The 21,625-nt window shown below is 38.1% G+C and overlaps 1 protein-coding gene across 2 annotated transcripts; it reads left to right on the top strand.

The window, feature by feature from the left end:
- Window positions 1-1,804: 1,804 nt before the first annotated feature.
- vegfba (vascular endothelial growth factor Ba) lies at window positions 1,805-21,625 on the top strand (the record flags this gene model as incomplete). 2 transcript variants are annotated; one of them, XM_081382534.1, is made up of 8 exons in its annotated part: window positions 1,805-1,888; window positions 5,865-5,907; window positions 8,156-8,352; window positions 11,930-12,003; window positions 13,924-13,956; window positions 15,340-15,423; window positions 17,148-17,351; window positions 20,232-21,625. In XM_081382534.1, 8 exons carry the CDS (start codon window positions 1,805-1,807, stop codon window positions 20,251-20,253), a joined length of 741 nt encoding a protein of 246 aa, XP_081238660.1. In that variant the 3' UTR covers window positions 20,254-21,625. The 2 variants fall into 2 exon arrangements, with proteins under 2 accessions (XP_081238660.1, XP_081238661.1); XM_081382535.1 differs by lacking the exon at window positions 1,805-1,888 and having other exon boundaries at window positions 5,828-5,907; window positions 17,145-17,351.

The following is a 21,625-nucleotide window of genomic DNA, read 5'->3' as shown; positions in this document are numbered from 1 at the left end:
AAGTTTGTCATTAAGTATCGCCTGCAGAACTAATAAAAAAAGCAAAAAATAGTCCTGTCCACAACATTGGTTGGAAAATAATTGCATCACATAAAAATGAATGATAAGAATAGTTTGGCCAAAATGTAAATTATGTCTTTCGAAACATATGTTGCTTATTTTTATTATTATATCCAAGCTGCTGTTTTCCATACACTGAAGTGAATAGTGACTGTTGGAAGGTTTTTTTTTTTTTAGTCAAACTTATCGTTGTATTCAGAAGATTTAGATTTAAATTTATTTTTGGAGCTTGACAGCCCCTTTCCCCATGAACTTTTATTGTCTGAAAGCAGCTCACTCATTTTACTAAAGTTTTTTTTTTTTTCAGTTTCACGTAAGAAATGTCATACAGATTTGAGACGACATGGGGAATATGGCACAATTCTAATTTGTTGGGTGAACTGTCCCTTTAAGTTCCATCCTTCCGCTTGAAGATATAGTCCCTCGTTGACAGTCGGGTCTCTATGGATGCTGCGCAGTGATATAGTAGCTAGGTAAACAGTTTTCGCGTTTCTACACTGAAAAATGTCTTGTCAGGTAACCTAAAATGTGTTTCATGTGGTAACTGATTTTATTTAAGTTAAAATTATTATTAAATATTACGGAATCAAGTAGGTTAGAACAAAGTGAGGTCGATATTAAGGTAATATCCACACAGTTTCGCCTTTAACTGTTTATCGGTGTCCGTTTTTTATCCGTCATCCTGTCAGATCAGTTTGTCTGTAAATAAAAGAAATTTCGTTTCTCCTTTAAAAAATAACTCAAAACCCTGACAGAGACAAGCACACACAAATAGACAGGGGGAGTCAGTTAATAATTGTCCACCTCACGATGCGCGAGCGTTAGGCTACACCTGTGCTGGTTTGCGCGCGAGCAAAGTCTGCGCGTCAGGGGGGAAAAAAAGAAAAGTTCCACCAGCGCGACGGTGACGCGCACCGAGAGTTGCGGAGCGTGTGAGTCCTGAAGGGCAAATAAGAGACTGGAGAAAACGACCTTAGATATATCAAGGTGCATTTCTCTGATTCATGTGCATGTATCATTGCATTGCGCATGTTAACAGTATATATTATGAATATGTCGAACATTTTAATTATAAGATCTTGTGTCTGACAAGCAAAGCGTCATCATAGGTTTTGGTGGGCATGATTTCACTGGTGACCTACAGTAGCACGGGATGCGCCATACAAAGCAAAGGGTCTGAAATACCAGACGGGAGACACAGAGACCTTCAGGAGGCTCATTACATCGATTCTTGAGGATTTATTTATATGTTACCGGATATATGTTTCTCTGGACAATAAGGACGTACTCTACTTCCACCGGGAATTCTGCTGCGAGGGAGCCGGTATAAATGAAATGCGCGAAATGCATAGACAACTCTCCTGTGAAATAACATATAGCCCATTGGGATTTATTATAGCTACTTATTTATAATAAATACGTCCTACGATCATCTGAGCATCTCAAAAGCCTTTATAGCCTACTCAAGGAGCCCGTGTTGTGTCCTTTTTTCATTTGCTTTAAAACTTAAAATATTTCATTTTTTTGTTTCTTTTCTCGTTAAACCATGACAGGAATGACAATTGCCCTGTTTTTTGAGAATCTACTGAGTAAATTGTCACTGTTTGGATTAAAGATGTTGGATTCGGATGTGAAAGTGGAATAATCATTCATAGAGAAATTAACAACTGTAAGGACTGGACGTTGGACCTCTTGTTATATTATTTACTCAACAATTTCTGACTTTTCTTGGTGAACTCAAACAATGGGGATCAAACTGAGAGTTATTCTGGGAATGTTTCAGTTCGTCTCACTTACCAGAATACCCACACAATGTGCCAAGACACCGGTAAGAACATGCTATTTATTATAATAATGATTATTTTATTGTTATTTGACATATTGGACAGTAGCATTACAGTGCTCTCGCAGTACTTAGGCTTCTGATTATTTTAATTAGCTGCTATAAAGTGTGGTTCTTTAACTATTTTAATTAATCTTTAAACTTAAATTGATTAAATTAGCCTAACTCTGGTGTGGTTGTCTTTTATCACACTTGGCAAGTATCTTTTATTATGGCAGATTTTACACTATTGCTTGTAAAGTTAATGCACAACACTCGTCTGAGCTTTTATATGTTGAAATAACCTGACGGTCATTGACGTTGGATGGGACAGGATGGGAAAGGTGCTGCTTTTAAAGATATAATGCTTTAATAAAAAACACCAATTTACTTGTGATCACTACAGTGGGTATATGTTTTTGAGTTTATTGTTGTCTGAGAGCACATCATGGGGGTGTGGCCTATATGATAATTAATAATATGGGGATGATAATAATGTTAATTATGACAATATGGCTATACTATAATGCTAGAATATTATTAAATGTTTCAAATAGTTAAATACATAATTTAATGTGGTAATATTATATTTTTTATTAACACTAGCCTAAGTTTTACATTTTTTAAATGTATTTATTTGTACTTTTTTGTGATGAGTCTCTATAGGATATAGTTCATACAGTTTCTAATATAGGCCTACCTCGTATATTCTATAGTGGCTGTTAAAATTTTTTTGTGCGTATTTAAAATAAAGCATATTTTAATACATGTATAGGCTATTTGTTTGCCCTAAACATTATATTTATGTCCTTTTTTTTCTTTTATTTTTTTATTTTTTGTCTGGATCTCCGAAGGATAGACAGTGACGCACTTCCTTTCTTATCATTATCTTCACTTACACAAGCTTTTGTCAACATTACAGCCATCAGGCCAGTATATGACACCTATTGTTAGAACATCAGCATTGCGAGTTATAGCATTTGAAAGCAGGATGGCAGAATGCACTGAATTTGCGCATCTCCGTTATTCGCAAGCGCAGCGGTATGTGGTCTGGTCGGTGTACGTGTGACCAGAGCTCTGCTTTATGGATGCATATCATAAGTCTTCATAATGATGCAGCTCCACTCATCGTTTGTCCTGTTGTGTTTAGCCGAAACTTCTTTTATTTATTTTAGACTGCAGTTTGGCTCTGGTATATTTAATTTGATGATGCTGAAGATGCCGTGAAATGTAAACCTTCAGAATGTTGCATTGCATTGCATTGCATGCTGCCAGTCTTGGTGAAAGTGCATGATAAGGTATGGCACGATTTTCAAAAATCTAACCCTGTGACCTTTAGGTTTCTCCCTGTCAGTTACACAGTGATGATGAAGCTGCTAGTGCCAGGTGGGCAGTGTGAGCGTTTTCTGTTTATGCAGTGCAGTCCAGAAGTCTGAGGCCACTAGAGAATATACTTCCATTTTGCATACTTGTATTTCAAATAATATTATCAAAATAACAAGGTGAGAGAAAATTTAACAAAATACATAGTATTTGGTTTGTCTCCTGTTGCTTTAAAGTCACCATGAAATCAAAATGAACAAATTTTTGTTTGTTTTTATGGGTTTTTAAAAATGGAATATTGCATTATTTATTATAAATGATTTATCTGTACAGTGAACATCTTTTTTTTTATGTTTTTTTTTTTTTATGTCTGTGCACTTGTAATCTTTAATCAAAATAACTTTCCCTCTTTCAGCATCTCTTCTCTTCTCTGATGATGTGTTTACTGTCGTGAGGGCGGGGCAACCTGTCACTCACAGGAGATCCACCAATAGCAAATCACAACCATCCAATCAATTCTCTATGGACAAAATCCAGTCCCGCCCTCCACCTACAGGCCCAAAATGGCTAAACACAAAGCTTTCTTGGTCAGGAAATTAGCTAAACTTAAGCAAATGGACTACTTAAAAAGCCATTGCTGCCCCAGAAATACAACAAAGACAGAATACATTTTTTTGGCAGAATATGGGAAGTCGTGTGTGGAGTGATGAATCACAATGAAACACGGGTTGCTAATGCAGCTCTACCACTGTGAAGCATGACGGAAGAGTGTAATGTTAGCTGCTGGTATCGGTGAGATAAGTCACTGTGAAAAGTCATTTAATGCTTTCGATTGCAGGAGAATATTGCAGAATGGCTTGCTAACCACTACTGAAAAGTTGTTATCTAATATGGAATGATCAGATGTTATTTCTCAACAAGACAATGCTCCTGCCCAAATTGCAAAGACAACCAAAATGTAGCTTGAGAACAAGTCCATCAGGCTGATGTTTTGGCTGGTCAGAGTCCAGATTTAAACCCTATAGTGAATATTTGGTTTCATATTATACTCAAACAAACTGGGGGCCGTTTTTCAACTGCTTATGAACTATTTGAAGCCATTGAACAACACTGACTCTGTAAGAAGCTGTCTGCAAGTTTACCACATGGCTTAAATGTTAAAGAATACAAAGGGAAGGCTAAGTTACTGTGTCTAGAGTATTTGTGCAATTCGTGCTAATTTCCTGACCAGTAATTTGTGATTGAAATTGTTAAGAGTCCATTAAAAGAGTCCATTTTTGGCTTGGCCCATTTTTTATTTTTTTATTTTTTTGCCCAGGAGTGAACATTTTGTCTTGTTCGAGAAGCTGTTTCCCTCAGACATTCATCTTAATTAGGAAGAAAAGACTATCGCAACTTCCATTTCATGTTGACTTTAATGACAGCAGCACTGGAACTGACATGAACGAAACCTGATGGTCATGTTCTCCAGCATGTTTAGAGAAGTTGCATCTTTTGCTTCAGTGGAGTTCTCATGTTTTGGTTATATTTGACCGAGAAATAGTCCAAAATTGTAAATATTTTACACAATAACTTTATTTATGCATTAATGCATGAACATCCTAAAACGTCCAGTTCAAGTTTAAATGTGAAAAAGATTCCCAGGTTTCCCATGTGATCTGCCATAAAGCAGTGCCTGATAGCTTTGTTTGAAAGTTTGAAAACCTAATTTCTTAACGCTTGAGTCCGTTCACAATTGCAGGCTGACCCACGGTCTGCAGGTGGAGGGGGATTGTGGGAGAGCGGGGCAGCTGAGCTGATGATTGGTGCTCAAACTCAAGGGCTTCTAGAAAGAGAGGACTGACGCAGCCAAATCCAGCCAACTGCTGCTGCTACTGCAAAAAAAAAAAAAAAACTGGCAGCATTGAGGTTATTAGGGTGTGTGCATTTCAGGGAGTGAAAGTGATTGTTAATATGTGTGTGTGTGCCAGTCCCCTTGCCAGCTCTGAACTGGCTGCTGTATTTCACAATGGCACTGAGGCAGGAGGTTGATGAGAAATTGACTGACTCAACCTTCATTTTGCAACACAGACTGTGCAGACGCCTCTCCACACGTAATTAAACCCCATGCCGTGCAAAGATCTGCCATGTCTTCTGATAAATATTGTGTTTAATTACATTAAACCTTTATTTATTGCGTTGATGTCATCGTTGCGAAATAAACGTGCAGAATCACTCATTCTCACAGCATGTGTGTGAGTCTGTGAGGGTATAATTGAATTTGCTGGCTTATATCAGTGTGAGATCACCTGTAATGCGATTGACACACATGCTCAGAATACTACCCTCACAGAAAGTAGTCAGGCATGGTGCAGGGAAGCCATGTATGCGTGTGTTGTTTGCGCTGTAGAGCAAAGTCTGCTCTCGCTCAGCGGTGACCTTGTTCCAGTGCGCGGACCCCACTGTATGAGGGGCATGTTTGTGTGAATGTGTGCTAACGTCCACCTTTATGCTGCTCTGGCACAAATAAACACTAGAAAAGCATTGAAGAATCATTATTAATGTTTTTAGCATACAGTATATTCACTGGAATCAGTTCTTCATAGCACCATATATGCGGTTTTGTTATTGTCTCTGCTGTATGTTGTGTCTGACGCCTTGTCTGTGTCCTTTCCTCTAGTCAGACCACTGGATGCCAACAGAGAGCCACAGATCTGGAGAAGGTATGGAGTCTTGCTTTCTTTTCTACACCTTTTATCATAGGTGCATTACTCGTTTAGTGAGCTTATATGATAAAATGGATCTTTTTTGGTCCTTATTGCTCATGGCAAAATGCCTCTTTGCCAGCTACTGTCTACTATACTACAGTTCAGAAGTTTGAGCACAGTAAGATTTAATAATAACAATAATACTTTAATTCAGAAATGACGCAAAAGTGACAGTCAAGGAAAGACATTTATAAAGTTACAAAAATTCTATTTGTAATAAATGCTGTTCTTTTGAACTTCATTCATCAGGAATACTGACAAAATGTATCATGGTTTCCACAAAAATATTAAGCACAACTATTTTCAACATTAAGAAGAATACACATTTATAAGAAATGTGACAATGTGATACTGAATACTGGGATAATGACTGCTGAAAAGTCAACTTACCCATCACAGGAACAAAATACTTTTAAATAAGTATATTAAAATAGAAAACAATTGTTTAAAAGCATAATAATATTACTGTTATTATCATAACGACCCCAAACCTTTGGTCGGTAGTGTATTAACTTTGATTTCAAGGACTATTTATTTTAGCGGATGGTCACTTAAAGGGGGGGTCACAATATTTTGGACGAATAACGGAGAATTTCTGTGCCGAAAATCGTACTTCCGGGTTGGTACAAGTTTCGGCTGTTTTTTTTTTTACCGTGGATCTAATGACGTAGACCAGAGTGGAACTCCTTATATGAGCATTTCTCCCGGAAAAGCGCGACCGCGCACCTCAACGCGCTTCAACAGGAAATCATCGGCAGCGCTGCATAGTGTCTCCAAAGTGTTTTTGGTGAGGGAAAGCTTACCAAAGAACCCAGCGTTAGGAACAGTGGATGCAGAAACGAGTTGTGTAGACTGTTTGTTCCCTGCATTTCGACGATGAATGTTTTATAAACAAAGCCCAGATCGACGGATTCTCTCTATGGCTCTGGCTTCGCCCACACGGCCCGCCTCCAGACGCTCGTTTTTTTTCCGGAAAGACTCGGTACAGCCTATTTTCTCTTATAAATATAATAAAACTAAAGACTTTTTGGAGATATGAAGGATGCAATACTACTCTATAGGTACTCAAGATTAACAGGAGATTGAGTGAAAATGAGCATTTCACCCCCCCCCCCTTTAAAGAATCTGCTATTGTAAATATAGTTGTATGTTTTGGGGAGTAAAAAGATATTTAATTCTACATTTATAACTGCTTCAGATCAGTGTATTGGTTTCTTTAAAGGTCCCATATTGTCAAAACTGAAATTTCCTGGCTTTTCTCATGATAACACAGGTCTAGGGGTTATGAAACTACCATATAAGTTTCAAAACAGTCGATCCACAGACAAATGCACACAGCCTGCATAAAGGAGCTGTGCCTTTTCACGAGCCGTTGTGACTTCCGTATAAATGTGATGTCAGAACTACTCAGTCACGACCCCCACCAATGGTGGGTCACTCAGAAAACAACAGGCCAATCAAAAGAGAGGCTCATGAATATTAAGTAGACAGGCCAAAATCGACCTGTTCTTGGCAGAGCTCCTGAGAAAGGAGCTGTAAAAATATATTGAGATGGTATCAAAATATATTCTTAAGGACATCAAAACCTAAAATAAAACTTCAGAAAGGCGTACAATATGGGGCCTTTAAAGTACCAGCACATTGGTGCTTAATATTCAGAGGAATGTTCTGGGTTAAATTCAAATTATGCTCTATAAATGTCATCTCTGGCATGCTGTCAGTTACCACAGTAAATCGTTTAAATACAGTTTATAAAAGCAAGGAAATTTAAGGAAATATAGGGAAAACTAGGAAACATATTATGTCATTTTCAATTAATGATGAAGCAGGTTGTCTAAATAACCTTCCAGAAAGCATTAATGTAAACACAGTTTTATGTCACAGATGCGGTCCCGAACCTGGACCATTGATGACAAAATGTTGTCATTGCTCGCCCTCAAGTTGTTCCAAACCTGTATGATTTTCTTTCTTTTGTTGAACACAAAAGAAGATATTTTAAAGAATGTTGGTAATCAAACAGTTGACTATAGAAGTCAATGAGTGTCGTCAACTGTTTGGTTACCAACTTTCTTTAAAATACCTTCTTTTGTGTTCAACAAAAGAAACTCATACAGGTTTGGATAAGTAAATGATGACAGAACTATCCTTTTAAGACTGAAGTGTTTTCTTACTCTGTATCTTTCATTTATTCTCTTTCTCTCAGTGGTGAGGTGGTTGGATGTGTATCAGAGAAGCGGATGTCATCCCAGAGAGACGCTGGTGGAAGTTTGGCGGGAGTTTCCTTGGGAGACGCATCACCTCTTCCTGCCGTCGTGTGTAACGCTGCGTCGCTGCGGAGGCTGCTGCTCCGATGAGGCGCTCGAGTGTGTGCCATCACAAACACACACACTTGTAATGGAGGTACACACACACAAATGCACCTCACAGGTGTCCTACCACAGGTGGAGTTCATCACATTAACTATGGACATATTCCCCGAAAAGTTTGATATCCAGTGTCGCAATACTTTTTATCTTAATTTTGAACAGTTTATCTATTATTTTAACATTTATAATTTAAATTTTTGTGAAATGTTTGGCTTGTAAAGTGTGCTTGAGATGTATATCTGTAAAAATGTATGTCAGTTGTTTTGATATTTTGTTACCTAATGCAGTGGCATTCATATATTCTTAAATGTGGCTGAATTGTATAAATACTTTTGAGGGATCTCTGTATATCATATAGGGTTATACCTAACCCTAACCTTAACCCTAACCTACACTACTGTTCAAAAGTTTGGGGTCAGTAAGAACTTTTTTATTTTTTCTTGTTGAAAAAAGTCTCTTATGCTCAACAAGGCTGCATTTATTGCAGTAATGCTGTGAAATATTATTACAATTTAAAATAACTATTTTCTATTTTAATGCATTGTAAAATCTAATTTATTCCTGTGATGCAAAGCTGAATTTTCAGCATCATTACTCCAGTCTTCAGTGTCACATGATCCTGATCCTAATATGATGATTTGCTGCTCAAGAAACATTTCTTATTTGTACTAATGTTGTTGTGCGGCTTAATATTTTTAATTTTTCAAAAATATTAATTTGTTTAAAAAAAATCTTACTGACCCCACACTTCTGAACTTCTCCCTTCATAGAAACCTTTCACACATACATGTGTTAACTTACATTAACATGCTTAAAGGTGCAATATGCAAGAATTTTGCATTAAAATATCCCATAATCTCAAGGCCAGTGTTATATATTTTGTTAAGTTGATTACTTACAATATCCCAAATGTTTCCAACTATTTTTAAATCGTGAGAAAATTGCGATTTTAACCAAGGAAACGGGGCGTTAGAGCAGGGGGGAGCTGGGAGTCGCCAGTCAGTGGCGTCATATCCGCGTTACCCTTGGTTTCCGCTCGTACTGCGTGGAGTCCTGGACAAATGCGGAAGTTGTAGTTGTAGCATCTATCAAGCAACAAACGTTAGATTGTTTCGTGCAGTCGTTATGGAACACAATTATTCTTTACCGATTGCAGCTGGTTCTGTCGACAAAGCATGCTTAATTTTATATTTTCCAACTGTAGCATTCGGTAATAGTTATGTTTATGTAAGGGAAGTATTATTGCTTTATGTGATGTGATTTTTGTGTTTAGTTTATTGACATAGTTTATCACGTCTGGTGTTTATGGCCATGTAAATAAATATAGCATGTGTTATACATAAAGATTAATCAGTATTTTGGCAAATGATGTGAGTATGTTCGAATGTACTTTTACAACAATTGTTTAGAACACGTAAAACTGCACCGCGTTATCACAACAATGAATTCGACATACAGTAACATCTATGATAACCAATTTAGTATTAAACCTTACTTTTTCTTGCGGTTAATTCATTTTAATGAAATAAAAGTGTTATGAGGTTCAAGAGTCAGGAAGGAAGAAGACAGGGATCGGCGTGACTGGGACTCGTCCTTTATTAAAATAAAGCAAAACAAACAAAAGTCGTGCCCAACGCGCATTCACCGTGGCAACCGCGACGGCACAAAAGAGTTCAAAAATGAGAGCTCGGATCCACCGGTTTTCTTTCTCTGCGTCCAATTTTCTCTTCAGTCTCTCTCTCGTTCCAGCGCGGATTATAAGCGGTCTATCCAGCGCGTGGATCACAGCAATAAGACACAGGTGTTCGTCATTTGCACTTGACCTACTTGCATCCCGCTCGTCTCTTCTCTTTCCCATTACAGACCGCGCTGAACCACAAAAAGCATGTCATTATATACATAGAACTTAGCCTCATCCATGAACATGATTTTTCGATTCCCGTCTGACTGATTTACATCCACAGTGGAGTTTAAAACGACAGTTCCCATCATTCCACGCTCCTTCACATCGTCATCAAGCTACGCCGTTGTTGTTGTTTGGATGTAGCGCCCTCTAGTGGCAAAATGTTTTTGCATATTGTAGCTTTAACATGGCTGTATGGAACACTCACATTACACGCACACCTACCGATCAGGTCCTATAAATCAGTTTGGAGTAAGCACCTCCACACATAATCTCAGCGTCAGACGTCACACCCACGGGCCGCACACGCTCCGTCCGCTAAACATCTGATGCGTATGGCACACAAAACTGGAAACACTTTTGTGAAGGCAAGTGTCTAAATCTGATTGGCTGACTTCAAGTTTTCTGGAAGCCTAGTGTGCAGCGATCTTTAGCAGTCCAACAGGAAACAAAGCAATGTTTAAACGATTGGATGCCGCACAAATGAATAAAAAAAGTTTGAAAAGTTTACAGCATTGAAACTTTAAAGGTCCCATATTGTCAAAACTGAAATTTCCTGGCTTTTCTCATGATAACACAGGTCTAGGGGTTATGAAACTACCATATAAGTTTCAAAACAGTCGATCCACAAACACATGCACACAGCCTGCATAAAGTAGCTGTGCCTTTTCACGAGCCGTTGTGACTTCCGTATAAATGTGATGTCAGAACTACTCAGTCACCGCCTTCAGTCCCACCCCCACTAATGGTGGGTCACTCAGAAAACAACAGGCCAATCAGAAGAGAGGCTCATGAATATTAAGTAGACAGGCCAAAACCGACCTTTTCTTGGCAGAGCTCCTGAGAAAGGAGCTGTAAAAATATATTGAGATGGTTTTTGGTACTTATACCTCAAATATATATTCTTAAGGACATCAAAACCTAAAATAAAACTTCAAAAAGGCGTACAATATGGGACCTTTAAGACATCAAGTGTTTTGTTTGAGGCACTTAGTTGTATTCAAAAGAGATGTTTTGGCATGTTTACCGACGGTATACTATTTTACAAGCTTGGCCAACCCTATGGATTCCCATGTGATTTTATATTTTGTATGTCCTCTCACATCTATAAAGGAAGATCAAGAAATATGTGCTTCATATGCAGGTAAACATGAAAGTATTGATAGTCTGTTACAGCATGCCAGTCTGTTATTGAACCCACCCCTAAACATGACTTTAAACAAAACCAAACTGTGATTGGTCGCTTTACATGTAAGTAACACAGCCTCTTCCTTCAAGTGTGCAGTCATTGCCATTTGCAGTGGTTTTAGAGCCCAGACTTTATGTCATTAGGCAAAGGGGCTGGCTATGCGAGGCTACTTCACACACTACCCCCCGTATAATACAAGATCTCAAACCTCATGTCTTAGCCAGAGAGACACACACACAGAGGACACACAGCATGAGTTAGTCATACATATTCAGTGTGGGTAGATTGAGTCTCTAGTGTAATGGATCAGGTCGGATCCTGGTCACGCACTGTATAGAGAGATTGAAGGATAAAAGATGGAGTCATTACTATGCAGAACAGATTGTGTGTGTGTGTGTGTGTGTGTGTGTGTGTGTGTGTGTGTGTGTGTGTGTGTGTGTGTGTGTGTGTGTGTGTGTGTGTGTGTGTGTGTGTGTGTGTGTGTGTGTGTACTGACTCCTGCTCTGTTAAACTCCACAGCTCATGAGGACCTCATACATGAAGCATGAACTTGTGCAGCTGCCTTTCATTGAACACAACCAGTGTGAGTGCAGGTGAGATACATACTCACACATACATATCCCAGCAAACTGACCTAGCAATATATGTAAGGGCCAGCATACTATAGATTTGTGTTGTTTCAATATAAATCTAATTATGACAGACTAATCCAAACCCTAAGAGGCCGTTCACATGACATGCTCTCGTATTCAGAAACATCTAGACGTAGCACTACCAAATTGAATGGTAACAGTTTAATTGCTTTTATCTGTCTTAAAATTGTGGTACTTGTGGCTTAAATTTTTACAATAATAAAATCATTTATACGTACAACAAAACTCAAAAAAGATTTTGAAATAGGTTTTTTCTTTGGTTTTCAAAACGTAAAATGACATATTGCACATTGAAACCCTCAGAAAGCAGGTATACACTACTGTTCAAAAGTGTTGGGTCTGCATTTATTTGATAAAAATACAGTCAAACAGTAATATTGATAATTATTATTACAATTTAAAATTACAGTTTTCTATTTGAATATATTTGAATATCACTTTTGATCAATGTATATGTGCCCTTGTTGAATAAAAGTGTTCAATTCTTTACCAAAAAATCTTATGGACCCCAAACTTTTAAACGGTAGTGTATTTAGAGCAAAAAATGTTAAAGGTCTTAAATATGTGTGATTAAAAGAACACAGTTTAGGGAGTTTACATGACCGTATTGTCGGGTTATTAAGAATCACTGGATGTAAGAGTTACTATATTTATGAATCATTTTAACCTTTGAATACCACTCGAAAGGGAGGTTTTTGTAACAGGTTTTGGGAATTTTATCCTCAAAGAATAGCTAAGTAAACCCACCCACACACACACCAATCCAAAGCCTATCTGACTTTCAGATCACCCCCCACACACACACAAATGCACTTCCACCCTTGTCACATGGGGAATGACCCCATCTCCCCACGGAGTACTTCCTGAACCCAGTCACAGAAAGTCGTCACCCCTGAAACACTGTTCTGTTGGCACGTAGCCGAGCTGTCACCATCAGCTCTTTATCAGGTCATTGTGAGGTTCTCCTCAAAAGCCCTTTCAGAGGTTGTGGGGTTCGGATTAAGGCCAGGGTTGGAGCTGAGCATTCGGTAAGAGCATTTACATGCGCTCGCCTCTCTATCCTCTTTGTAATACTGATCTGCCCCGTACAAACTGAACTCCCTACTGTTGACCAACCCTGAGTTACTCAAACTCCCACGCAGGCAACCAGCCAACATTATTAACTCTGTTTACCTGCGCCCGTTCTGATCGCTCTGCTAATGCTCAAAACATTTATTTCACTGATAACGTTTACACTCCGACATGCTAAAACCATTATTTTATAACAAATACACTGTATATAAATCCGACATATATATGGGGATTGATCTAAAGCCAGGAATGAGTTTAGAAATCTGCCAATTTTGAGTTAAATTGTCTGTCAGGTTTTCGATATTATCTATTTGTGTTGCTACGGATAATAGATGGCACTTATTTGAGCAAGCAGCAATCACTGTGTGCACCAATCAGTGGTGAATGAATTAGCATATATTTAGATGCTTTGTTTCACAATTATTAAATAGTAGTATGACTTAATGAATTGCAAAACCTTTTGTAAGTGAATCTTATTACTCACCCAGAGGCATAACAACAAAACCAGATGTTCTCACTGTAAGAGCTTTGTCGATTATAATGTGTGTATCTAGTTGCACCACTTGTGCCCGGGGTAGATATACTTGATGCGCTCTCTTCATTTAGCAGTGCAGGACGAGTTACATGCCACAGTTTAATACTTTTTAATGGTTTATAGGTTTTAAAAAAAATAATAACGGTACTCAACCATTAAATATCACTGTGCGTATGCTTTTATAACATGTGATCCTTCTTTTAATTGTAAATTTAATTGTTATTCTGTTTTAACTGTCTGTCTTTTCCCTACAGGGTAAAAGCAAATCTTTATGCAGAGCCAACCAGGTAAAGTGTGTGTGTGTGTGTGTGTGTGTGTGTGTGTGTGTGTGTGTGTGTGTGTGTGTGTGTGTGTGTGTGTGTGTGTGTGTGTGTGTGTGTGTGTGTGTGTGTGTGTGTGTGTGTGAAGTTTACCGACAGTGTGAACAGCATTTGCCCTCTCTTCCCTTTGCCCCACTGCACACACACACACACACACACACACACACACACACACACACACACACACACACACACACACACACACACACATTAACTCCATGGAGATGGCTGCTTGCTGAGTTAATTGTGTGTGAAAGGCAGAAGTGGTTGGTTCAGTCTGTTCTGCTCTGATACTAGTTTACTCTGACCCTCATGTTAAAGAGAAAGGCTACTGCTTTTTACAAATATCCCTTTTATTGTCCTGTCTAGGATCCTCTAGATGAAAAACACAAGTCCGACTGCTTAGACAATGTGCCACAGGATTTGTCTGTTGCATAAACTGTGCTTAGTCTGTTTGTGCAAACTACTTTTAAGTATGAGCAATAATAATGATCATTTTACATCACTATTTTTGACAGTTTTATTGCAAAATTGAGGCTCATTTTAGTGTGTATCCTGATATCAGTATATGCTAATTATAACCAATACTGTTATTAGAACTGGTGAGAGCAAGCGATAAATCATAAAAAAAATATTTAAGTGGGATGTGATGTGTGAACTTGGCATTGGTCTTCAGCTTCACACTTCCCTGTGTTGTATTTTTTTTTTTTTACAAGTAATTCTCCCCTCTTTATTGCCAGTGAACAGCCAATCTGTTCATTTAACATGGAATTTACCAGTTCAAATTACATTTATGGAAAAAGATCATTTGAATAAGAATAAGACTGACATGGAACGTAAAGTTTTTAAAATTCCCAGTGAGCTCATCCCAGTAGAAAAATGTTTATGTAGATGAAGATACCTTAGGAAAACACTGCATTTGTACATTTGTTGTTTTAAAAAAAAGACTTCTAAAGACTCAATCCGTTGTGTGTGTGTGTGCGTTTATGTCCAGCTGGCGTGCGTCTTGCACTGTTGGAAGGGAGTCAGAAACCTAGAACCGTCCTTTGTTGGGAAACGGAACAGAACATTCATTTTATTGCTTAATTAGGCCACTGGCCCTTGAGGAGCCTCAGACAGACCGAGGCCAAAAAACCACAAGAATTAAGACGTGATAAAGTCATCTTAAAAACTCCCTGAATTAAATATATAAAATTTTGTTTAATACTTGACTTGTGTTGATATAAAGTGTAGAGAGTCTGTGCAATAAAGTTAGCTGAATGGAGTCATGGTCATGTAGTACTTTTTATCCCTATTTATTTATATGTAATATTTATATTTAATATATTTTATATTTTGTCTTTTTTTTAGGCAAGGCCCACAGACAACAAGAAGAGGCAAAAAGCGACAAAAGGGGAAACCAAAACGAAAGAAACACACGGGGAAAATTTCATTGTATGTTCATTATATCTTATTACACAAAAATAATTTTCTCAATCAGTACTTTCTTATTATTATCTGAATGTTCTGAAAACAAGATAAATATACAATTGAGAAGAAAAATTGTGCAAATTATTCATTTTTTTTTGTTTCAGAGAATATATCTTGAGATAAGTTTATTTACCCCATTGGCAAATTGTGTTCAAGCATACATCTAAAAAAAATTGGTGAGGCTTAAAAATATTTATGTCTTGATATCATAATGTTGTACACAGTGTTGCAATCTTGTTTTCAGGCTGTTTGGATTAACTTTGGTACTAAAGGATTAGTATGTTAATTTACCATGGTATTTTCATTTACATGGTACATTTTGGCACTTGTTTGTCATTGTATAAAGTATCATTGATATACATTTAATAGAAGCCGTTTAGCAAGATGTTTAATAATTAAACTTTGCTTTGCCTTTATTTATTTAGTACCATCAATATTAAGAAATATTAAAACCTATTTCGAAGCAATAAAGCACATGAATCCCATGGATGAGTTTCTGGTCAAAGAGAACTAAACATTTTCCTCGAAATTTTCCTTTTTTTTGTACGTGCCGTACTGCACATTTACTTATGCGACATTGACTTCATCTCAGACAACAATTAATTAATTCCGGTCGAAGGGAAACAATTAATCAGTTCCTCTCCTTCCTTTTCTACTTTCGCTTCTTCGTCATTGGTTTTTGGTGAGGCCAAGTGGAGGGCGCTCCTTTTGGACCGTCTTTCCCTCCCTGCTATCCATCATCCACTCCTCCATGGATGGAGTCAGTGGCAAGTGTGAAATCAGGCTAATTTGCCAGCCAGAACGCCCCTCCCTTTCCCTCAGCCTCCCCTCCACATGCTCTATCAACCTCTCAAACCACTTCCACACAAAGATTGATTTTCTTCCTTAATTAACTCTCAGCTATACACTTCTCTTCAGTTTTGCTTTAGTTGAATAAAGGGGAGAGGGAAAAACAGCCCCATCAGCCCACCATCCCATCAGAGACGTCACAAATGAGTCATCAAAGAACTGGCGGCCACAGACAATATCCAGAGTGTGTCTGTGGTGCCGCCGTCCAAAAAGAAGATCTGGGCGGATGCATGCTCAGAATGCATTATGGGTCTTTTTGTGTTTGTTACTGAATTCAATTTCAAGTCTTAATATGGAGATGCAGGCTTAGGTCTGGTTTTGCAAAGTTAATGATTGCATGGACCGACGTGCTCTTTGTCCGTTGTTGCGGTTTTACATAATTCTCTTGGAGCCGGATTTGCCAGAGCAAGTATTATGATCAGATTTACTTTACTCAATCACTTGGAGGCATTTCTTACTATTTTAAAATTCCTCATATCCTTAGGACATATGTGCTCTTCAACTTGAAATTGAACTCAAAGGAATAGTTTACCAAAAACATTTTTTATTGTCATTTACAAATCATTCTGACCCTTTAATATATATATATATAGAGAGAGAGAGAGAGAGAGAGAGAGAGAGAGAGAGAGAGAGAGAGAGAGAGAGAGAGAGAGAGAGAGAGAGAAAGAGAGAGATATAAAATTATAAAAAAAATTCTGTTTAATGCAAAATAGTTCATGATGGTTGGAAAGACATGGAAGCCAATAAACAATGACAAAATGCTCATATTTTGCATATGAAGGTCATACATTGTCTTTATTTCTCACCATCAGCTTTATTTTTCCCTTTCATGCCAGCAGGAATCCTGTGCCAACTACACCCCCTCCCCCTCCCCCTCCTTCCCTCCCGCCTAGCTCCGCCCCTCCACCACCTGCCAGAGAGGCGTGTCCACCATGCCCCGCCCACAGGATGACATCACAGCCTCCCTCTTGTGAATGCAGGTGCAGTTTGAGGGAGGTGAGCTGTACAAAGAGAGGGAAGACACTCAATGAGCACAGCTGCCGGTAAACTCACACACACACACACACACACACATATACAGAGCCAAACAACTTATTCAAATGCAACTCAATGTGCTAAAAATAGACTCTTACACACAATGGCATGGCCTCCATTTGGGATTTTATTGCACAAGGAAGTGTTTCTCCATCCGTGACCCATAGATAAGAGAAAGCAACATAGGGGTGTAACGGTACACAGAAGTCACGGTTTGTTACGTACCTCGGTTTTAGGGACACGATATGATACGAGTTCAGGACTACAGGAAAAAGCTACCAATTCCCAATGCTAGGTTTCTTTTTATTTATTTTGAACAGACAGTAGTGCAAATTACAGTTTGTTCCACCTAGCGGCATTTAATCCCCCCTGAGGTATTTGGAACAGTACAGTCTCATTGAGTGTGTTAAGCAGGGCCGGCCCGAGGCATAAGCGAACTAAGCGGCTGCTTGGGGCCCCCTCGCCACCAGGGGGCCCCCAAGCGAGTTTTTTTTTTTTTTTTTCATATTAATTAAATTAAACAAGTGACATAAATGAATGAATGGATTAATAATTCAAGACAAGAAAATTATGATTTCATGATCAATATACCTGCCTACAACTGCTGCTGTGTCTGCCAGTGTTTGAGTCATGCGCATAACCTCGCGTGCATAGACAATTCGTGCGCAAAGTCACTGTAATGTTAAGCCATGTCACAAAAATTTTATTTGATCAATGATTTATCCTTTAAATTTAATGATATTCAGAACAGAACAAGAATAAAAAAATAACTATAAACAAGCCAAAACGAAATAATTTAATGCGAAAGTGAAAGCGGCGTTGGGCTCACGTATCTCTCTCATTAGAATCAAAATGTTTCAACATTCGCGATGCATTTGGATGGTAAACTATTCTTTATCATAGGCTTCTTTGTACTTCACCCACGTTCCAATATCGAGGGGAAAAAATCATTCTCTTCACATGCGCAAAAATGTGCTTGAAATCCAATATCGAGGGAAAAAATCATTCTCTTCACTCACATGCGCAAAAATGTGCTTGGAAACATCACAGTGGAGCGGTGCTTAGGCTACGCAGCGCTGAATGGTACGAATTGTTGGCTACTACTGACTATTTAAGCAGAGCATGTAGGCTACTTTTTATATGTTACGTTGACTATTTTATAATTATATTTTATTACGGCTATAACGAACAGGCTGCGATGTCAAGATTGCAATGCTGGAATATGTTGTGTGTGTGAGGCGTGGGCGCGATCGAACAGTGGAAACATAAAATCATACTCCGTCATGTTCATACAAGACATCATTCAAACTGCAAAGTGTTGCAAAACGTTGGAGGATATTTTGCAAATATTTTTTTTAATATGTTTTGTGACAATTTGTTTTCAGAAGATTCAAAGAGTTAGTAAAAGAGTAAAGAAAAAGTTAAAACATTTTTAAGTATCTATTTTATTAAGTATTTTGTATTAATACATAACCTCATTGTATTTATTTATAATGTAACATTATAGAGTGACATTGTGTCAATAATCGTCAAGCACAGGTTACTCCGCGTGGTGGGAGGGGGCCCCCCAAATCAAATTCTGCTTAGGGCCCCCAAAAGGCTCGGGCCGGCACTGGTGTTAAGCACTAAGCAGTAAACAGAATGCACTCTTGCATAGGTCTTTTTTTTTTTTTGTAGGTCTGATAAAAACAAAAAGGTATTTGGTCACAATCAGCTACAAAACTGAAAAGCATCTCTTGTGTTATAAAAGTACAAAATTACTGAGCCCCACACATGACATGCAGGAAAAAAATAGACTAAATCGTGAAAATTTGCAAAAATTTGCAAATAAATTTGCTATATTGTGCACAAGATTTAGTAAAGAGATCATCTTTTGCACTCCTGCAGTCTTTTTCTGCCGAATTCCAGAGATTTGCACATCTGGATGATGTCGTTTGATCTGTGTTAGGGCTCAGGCCACCCCCCACAATCAGTTACTCTAATTTATGGATTGACCAATGCTGTGCGGTAAAATGCACCAGTTGTTTTCAAACTTGTTGATTTGATTAGCCTACACTGTCATTTTCTTTGCGCATGAGAGTTCATTACTTTCATTCATTACTTGCTTCTTTCTGCCGTCCAGGTTTCCTTTCCATGAAGTTTGTGGAGCGTGCCACAAAAATGAATCGAAACAGTGTATATAGGCTACTAGCAAACCCTTCCGTGCCATCTGAACTCTTGTTTTGGGTTGGTGCATAGATCGTCTCTTCTTCTTCTGCTCTTTTTCCTGTTGTGGCGGTTAGCAAACAGCATTGCATTACCGTGCACACCCCCTTCTGGATTGGATTGTGGATCACCGATGACTGACTGTATTCGTCGTCTGACTATACGTTTGGGACGAATTCATGTTCCGTTACACCCTAATATATATATATATATATATATAAATGTCAAAATCAAAATTTTTGTCTAGTAAAATGTTTTCTAGAATGAGAATGTCAAGCCATTCCTTGGGAATTTAAATTATAAAAATAGATTAAAACAAATTTTATATTGTGCATTATCTTGTGTTATAATGCTCTTTAATGTTGTAAGTTGTAACCTTGAATGGGTACACTATCATTTAAAAGTTTGGGGTCAATAAGATTTTTGTTGTTGTTGAAAAAATGAATACTTTTTTTCCCACAAGAATGTATTCAATTGATCAAACGTGATAGCCTTGATGAGCATAAGAGACTTCTTAAAAAACATTCAAATAAATCTTACCAACCCTAAACTTTTGAATGGTAGTGTATTGTATTTCAATGCATTACAACTGATTACAATTTTTTATAAAAAGTTTCAAGTAAAGTGTTTCTTGCTATTTTTAACATGTATGTAATCTCTTTCCTCTTCTCATTCTCTTTCAGATGTGAAACCCAAAGTGAATAGTGAAATCAAACCACCCGTATAATCCACAGATCAAACTTTGCACAGCTTTGAGGAGGTCAAAGGTTTGCTTATTCTTTTGTCATGGACTCTGAAGTTTGGGTCTCACCCAGAAAGAGGGTTTGCGCTTGGGAATAAACCACAGACCCACCCCCTGGCCCATCTGGCTATGTCCCACACACTATTTCAGCAGTATTAGATGCATATACATTCTGTTTGCACTGTATATCCACTTCTGTACCGTGTGTATGGAATATCATCAGATCCTATTGTTGAGTTTAGGAAGCTTTTTCTCCACTGTAAACCAATCTTCAGATCACCTTTAACTGTTTGACATTGTGTTTAGTTAAAGTTCAGTGGGAATATTCAGTGCTCAAGATGTGAACCGTGGAGTTCTCATTGAGCTTTATCCAAAAACCAATTCTGGGATTTTTCTTCTGCTTCAATGGGTCCTCATATAGGCATGGACACGCAGCTAGTGTAATGCTAAGGACGACAAGTGCGCTCCGAACTTTCAAAGGGAAAACAGAATAAGGAAGGAGTCTTTTTTTCTACCAAACTACTTAAAGTCTTAAGTGGAGAGTTTTTGATGGGATGGATGTTGACAGACCTTCAATGTTGAGAGAACTCAAGTGTCTTGCTACACAAACAAAGTATCTTATCCTAAGAACGTCCCCGTTGTGTCCTCTGACCCTCTGCTTGCGTTAAATGGTTGGATGGGTTGATTAGACGGATGGACGGGTGTCTGTGTGGTCTGAGTTGTGAATAATAAGGATCTGCTCGTCTATCCTAATTTATTCCTGGTCTCTATAAGTCCATAATGTGGCTTCACAGACTGTATCAATGAGTCTTTTTGTGTTTGTTTGATTTGCTTTTTGTTTGGTTCCTTCCTTTTGGGAATTGAAAGCTTTTCCCACTGGCTAGCCAGTGAGAGGAATGCTAATAGTATAGAAACCTGGCTATATTCAATTGGTGCTCACCAAACACACGTCTTCTCTCTCCCACACCCCCGATCACACTCATTTTTCGTCTCTTTCTTTATCCTTTTCAACTCATCTGTCTCTTTATTTTAATTCTTTCTCCCTCACACACACACACACACACACACACTCATGCGTACACATACAAATGCAAGCAGGTAAATATAAGCTTTTCTGTGTTGATACTGAAAGAAGAAATTATTTTATCTATCTTGTAAAGAATACTAATGTTATTGTAGTCCATTTTATTTTAAAGAATGTTTCTTTGTGTATCTTTGTTAATTCAACCAATAGAAACAGGCTGGGTGGCCGTCGTAGACAAATTCACAGTCTCGACTTTGTGGATTTTGAGTAAAGAAGCTTTGAGAGCACCCGGCAAGCTTCAGAAAAGGGAA

The sequence above is a fragment of the Scardinius erythrophthalmus genome, assembly GCF_964197995.2.
Source record: "Scardinius erythrophthalmus genome assembly, chromosome: 13".
Taxonomy (NCBI): Eukaryota; Metazoa; Chordata; class Actinopteri; order Cypriniformes; family Leuciscidae; genus Scardinius; species Scardinius erythrophthalmus.
This window is presented reverse-complemented; position numbering and strand designations above follow the sequence as displayed.